Genomic DNA, 5,881 nt, shown 5'->3' on the forward strand with positions numbered 1-5,881 from the left:
GCGGGCATGTAGAAAATCTGGCATGGAGCACGTTGCCTTATTCAATTGGTCTACATAGTCATAGTTTTTCAATGCGCATTTAATGCCTGCATGTCGATTTTTTTATTTAAAAATTTTATATAACGAAAATATCTGTCCTTTGAAAAAAATTAGTCATAATATGGCCTAAGATATTATAATATGAAAGAAATATTTTTGTCCAACTACTTTCCAACGTGCATTTAATATCTACAGGTCGGTTCTTTTGTTTAAAAATTTTGAATGAAGAAAATACCTCTATTCTTTGAAAAAATTATGACATCATGTGCATATTATGACATTGTGCATTATATTATGACATTTTATGAACAAAAATTATGACTTTTTGGATGCAAGATGTCATAATATGGGCGTAGAATGTCATAATTTTTTCAAATAACATAAGTATTTTCGTCATATAAAATTTTTAAACGAAAAAGCCGACCTGCAGGTATTAAATATGCATTGAAAAATGGTGACTACGTGGATCAATCGGATAAGACGGTGTGCTCCACATTAGATTTTCTACATCATCCGTGGTGCACAAAAAATTTTACTTTCTTATTAATATATTTTGATTTTCTACCCAAAAAAAAAAAAAAGCTTCTTAAAGACATAAGCTCCAAAAGAAACTCTTGGATGCCCATAACTGACCCAGCCTCAGGCCTAACCAGACTCTGAAAGAGAACGTGGCTCTTTCTCAGTGACACAATCAGCACAATACAACTGGCATGCCATACCAAACTGATGTGTGGGTTTGCTGCATGTTAGATTATCAAAGAGGAACTGATCAATGGAAATTCATACATGTATTTTGGTAATGAAGTCATTTTGGTATCTTTTTGGCAATCCACGAATTCTCTCGGAAGCTAAAAGTATAATTTGATATAACAAAATAGAAGGGAATAAATTTAATTAAGGGTTATCACATAAAAAAAATTGAGATGTCTTGTACGGTGGCAACTATATATTGTACCAATTCAAAACTTGACCAAATTTAATAAATGAAAGATGATTTCTTTATATCATGATTTGGAGTGTACCCATGAAAACATTTTCCTGAAACTTACATCGTAGTGGATCTGTGCAATATATGTTCGGATTGTTCCTTTCTAGTGGGTTTGATCAAGACCCACTAAAGATCGGACTTGGGCTTGAAACCAGAAACCACAATTGCCATCTCTTCGATTGAAAGCCATGTTCACGTAGCCTGCACCAAACATCTCCAAATGTGTGAAGTAGCATATTGAGTCATGATAGGTCGAATTCATGGTTCATCAACATCTCACCCCATGCATGATGAAAGCAAAACCAAAATGAGCCTACTTAAGCCTATCAGAATCTTGGTCTAACTTTATCATTGACCCACGGCGATTGTTCCAATTAGTTAACTTTGAACATATCTTGACATGGAGCTGAATCCGCTCACCTTGCCGACCACCAATGACTCTAAGGGGGGGATTTGGTTGGAGGAAGTTGGGACTTGAAATAAGAAGGAGAATAGATGACTCCCATGCTAGCCATTTAATTGAAAAGAGTCTCATTCCATTTTCAATTTCAGGACAGAGTGAGAACATCTCAATCCCATTAAAATCCAACTCCGATTCTCTCCTAAAAGATTCAAATCTCTATTCTAATTCAGATTTTAATTAGGAGCTAAATATTTCAGGATATATGACCATTTTTATTCTCATTCTATCTATTTTAATTAAAATTTTAATTTTAATTTCGATGGTAAATCAAATATCTTTCAAATTCTCAATATAACTGCTCAACGATAACCCATCTTATAGCTCGCCCATCAACCAGCCATCCTATCTTGCACTTGATGCTGAAGCCACGCTTGCCAAGCGTGCATTAATTGGGATGGACCTGCGCCGCGTATGTTGGGCGAATTTGCAAACTGAGTTGAGCTTGGGTCCAAAAGTTTCGCTGAGACCTGAAAAAAATAACAATTGATAGGCTTTTAGTGTGATAAATAAAAATTTATTAAATTATTTTTAGCGTAAGCACAATCATGACAATCAAAAAGTTGAAATGACTAATAATAACGAAGAAAAATGAGATAAAAACATGAATTGATAGGCTTTGGTGACTCCTCTTTCCGTGCCCACTGTAGACTTTTTGTCCACAATCAATCAAGGTGTCGATAATTTCCATAATTAACAAATTTTTCCACACGCATCACGTAGCCTTTTCCCTTTTGACCATGACCTGGTGTGTAGGTGGACGCGCTCCATGTCACTTTTGAAAGCTATGAGTTCGCCATTAGACCAATGCTTGGAAGCAGGTTCACTAATCCAAGTCAATGACCCACCTAACATCCATCTCTTGGCTGCCATTTCAACTCATGCATGTACCGCACTTCAAAACATCCCTGCCAAACTATCTTTCCAAGTCAGAATAATGTGAGACTTTCTCTTGTTAGTGCTGGTTGCACCTAGAAGACACACCACAGTCTAAAAATGATGAGAGGCCCTGGTTATATGATCTGATAATATCTGCCACAATTAGAATTCTATCTAAAAAAAGCCAACCTCGAATTATTATTTAGATATTTTTAGTCCTATATAAATATCTAAAATTTATGCATTACATAATCGATATAGAATTAAACACATATTCATTCAGATCCTTACAATATTACTATCTTTATCTATTCTTAAAATTATTTTTAACATTATAAAATTAAAAATAAAAAATTTTTATTTTTAATATTTTAAAAATAAAAAATTTATATTTTTCATGACTATCAAGTCCATCTCTACCATGTCCATTCATACAACCACGCACATACCTGCACATGCATGATGCTCAACTTCGAAGCACCATAAACCAAGCTCGTCAAAATGCGATTAATTTATCATTCATTAAATAATCGAAACTGCAACGTGTACATTTGCGATTAACTTATCGACGCTTGAATAATCCAAAGTGTACATTTACAAGATTGATTTAACAAAGCCTGCAGAGTTGACAATATTAATGGTCCTTGGGTTACTTAAGATGGTAAACAATTAATGCACATGAGCTAGCATAGAGTATCGCCACAAGCTCGCTAATACGGTATCAAGTAATCCGTTTCTTAAGTAACTCAATAGTCAATACAATCAAGAACGTATCACAAGGGGATTTGGTATTGCCTTCAGACAAAAGATTAAGACTCTCACCGGCCAAGATGATCGGCGGTGATGGGCTGGAAGACATGGTCAGGATCCGACTCCAAAGCGTCAGCCAACTCCGGCCATATAAACGTCGACACGAGCCAACCTTCATCCTCCCTTCCACTTGAAACCAAGTTCACATAGCCAGCTCCAATCTGATCCACTGTGGAATAAAACATGCCAAGAGACGGCCGGCCGAACCCAAAGTCCACGGCCATCACCGGCATATTGTGGCAAGATGACACCACGAGCGCCGGCACCCTAAGTCCCAGCAAAAGCTCCGGCAGCATCATCCCCGGCCGGTGGCACTCGATCCAGTCGATCAAATCCAAGAAATGACCATCGTTAGCAGCCTCTGTGATTGCACCCGAAACGATCCCTGCCACATGTGATAACGGCCGATGCTTCAATTCTTGTGCACTTTCTTCTCCGACGGCGATCGACACGACGTTGCCGACATAATTCGACATGGAATCATCATGATTCCTCGCGGCCATCCTTCGCCGTCCGTCGATCAACCACCCCATTTTGCAACGGTTATTGGAGTCGCCACCACCGCATGCTCTTGCCATGACCTTCCACAGGTACGCCGACAGAGCCTCCGTTCTGGTTCTCTTGGAGACTCCTCTGCTCGAAGCTTCCCGTAGGCGTTCGAGGCATGGGCCTTCCACGTAGTACGAACGCTTCTGGGAGATTCCATTAGGTGGCATGCTGAGGATATCGTCCATAGTGCACACGGTGTAAGTCCGGCCGACTGATGGGCCGTACAGCGGCGGTGATCTCGGACGGAAGATGGACCGGTCGTGGTTTATGGCTACTGATGAAACTTGCTCAGCTCGAGCAATTTGAGACCATGAGTTCAAGAATTTGATGAAGGCGGTGGCGTCTGCCAGACGGTGGTCGAAGCACCAAGCGACGGAGAAGCCACCGCATGTGTAGCCGGTGACCTGCACGCTAAGAGGATGCTCGGGTAGAACTGGAAGCAAAACCTTTCTTATAGATTGGTTTTGGTCATGGAAGTCAAGGGTAGCTAATGGAACACTAGCTCTGGCTTCCATGAAGTTGATGCCCGCATTGTTGCATAGGATCTCGGCCTCACCTGTCGCAGAATTGCGCACGATTCGTCCGGCGAATGGGTAGAAGTGAGTGAGAGTTTCTGAGAGGGAGGTTTTGATGGCTGCTACGATGGAATCGAAGTCTCCGGTGGATGGCTTGCGGTATGCGTAGAAGATGGTGACCGGGAAGCCACCCATGAGGCGATCGAAGTTCGAAAGGGGAAGGATAGAAGGTTGCCGGTGATCATCGGTGACTTTGATGATGCCTTGATTGATTAGTTTTGCAGCGATGCCGGAGTCGTGGTTCTCGCCGGCGACCATCGTTTTTAAGGGAAGGGAGAAAAGAGGAGAGGATGGGGTTGGGGTTGAACAAGGTAGCTTGTGGGTTTTGTAGGGGAGAAGCTTGTCCTGATGTTATCCCCAATTTGCTAGATGTAACGCCCAATGGGAAGTGACCTGAATAAGGACGATGATGACGATGATATAGTCCTTGAAATTTCGGCGCTTGCAAAGTCCTTGTCGCCTCGTCAAAAGCATCTTTATGTTCACTCAATTAATCGCGAGCCTTCGAAAGATTCCGACTGGCAACTAGCCTGCATCTAGCGTAAGATCTTACGATTTGTTTGGTAATTTAGTTCTTGTATTCGTGCATAAAAAGTTCTTTAGACTCGAAGGATAGCGGTTGTTTCTACCTGCATGGATCTTAAAATACTCTAAACTCTATCATCAATCCAGCTGCAGATCTTGAAGTGATCATGGGACAATCCAATGGCAGATTCCATACAAAGGAAGGTGAATATAATTCTTCCACATGCAAAAGATGTAATCCCGTCCCATTGAGATTTGAAATACATTTCTGAAATTTCTAAACCAACTACTTAATCTCACAATATGTTAGATTTTGATGTCTAAGAATCGACCACAGTTGGCGTGGCACAACCAATTAATTGGATCTTGCCACGAAGTCCTACGCATGGATCCTTTGCTGTGCGCTACACTATATGGTGCACAACGCACACATCTGCACATACAGTGGACTGTGCAATGCGTACTGCGTGCAGCCACGTGCACTATCCAACGTGCGATAGACTGTGCTTGCAATACACCGCACCATGCAATGCATCGTGTGCACACCAAAGGATCCATGCTCCGAAATCCTTATCTCTAACCAATTTCTATAATATGACAACTTTCAAAAAGTGTACAGAGATGTTCAAACCTCCCACCACTCAGTTACAGTTAGCTCACAATAGTGAAATAGCTTCTATAACTGTGAAATCTGCATCTTATCAGATCATATCTTTAAGACATGCGAGTTGTTTGCTTCAATAGCCTCCCTCGCATGTCCCGAGATCCTAACCACAATGGGCTCTGGTCCTTGTCTATATAAATCTTTCCACGGGGATCTCCAAATAAGACTTTGAAGTCAAGTCCAATCACATGTCAAGTCTGCATTGAGTATAGAAGGAGGATAGTTGGGGCTTTAGCTCTCTCTTCCTTTCTTCTTGACAAACATACTAACATGGACTCTAGATCTCTCTATCTCTCTCTCTCTTTCTTTGCCTTCCCCTCAGAAACATCACTGTTATCCTGAAGTGATCCGATTTACGCATATAAGGGTCTTCTATCAGGAAATCTCTGACA

At 40.9% G+C, this 5,881-nt stretch overlaps 1 protein-coding gene across 1 annotated transcript; it reads right to left on the reverse strand.

Moving 5' to 3' along the window:
* Window positions 1-1,031: 1,031 nt before the first annotated feature.
* Window positions 1,032-4,671, reverse strand: LOC105060852 (coniferyl alcohol acyltransferase). Its single transcript, XM_010944704.4, has 2 exons — window positions 3,189-4,671; window positions 1,032-1,957 (listed from the first exon to the last, which is right to left on the reverse strand). The coding sequence occupies exons 1-2, from the start codon at window positions 4,556-4,558 to the stop codon at window positions 1,876-1,878; spliced, it is 1,452 nt and encodes a 483-aa protein (XP_010943006.3). The 5' UTR covers window positions 4,559-4,671; the 3' UTR covers window positions 1,032-1,875.
* Between the last annotated feature and the right edge of the window lie 1,210 nt (window positions 4,672-5,881).

Source organism: Elaeis guineensis, chromosome 4 (genome assembly GCF_000442705.2).
Source record: "Elaeis guineensis isolate ETL-2024a chromosome 4, EG11, whole genome shotgun sequence".
Taxonomy (NCBI): domain Eukaryota; kingdom Viridiplantae; phylum Streptophyta; class Magnoliopsida; order Arecales; family Arecaceae; genus Elaeis; species Elaeis guineensis.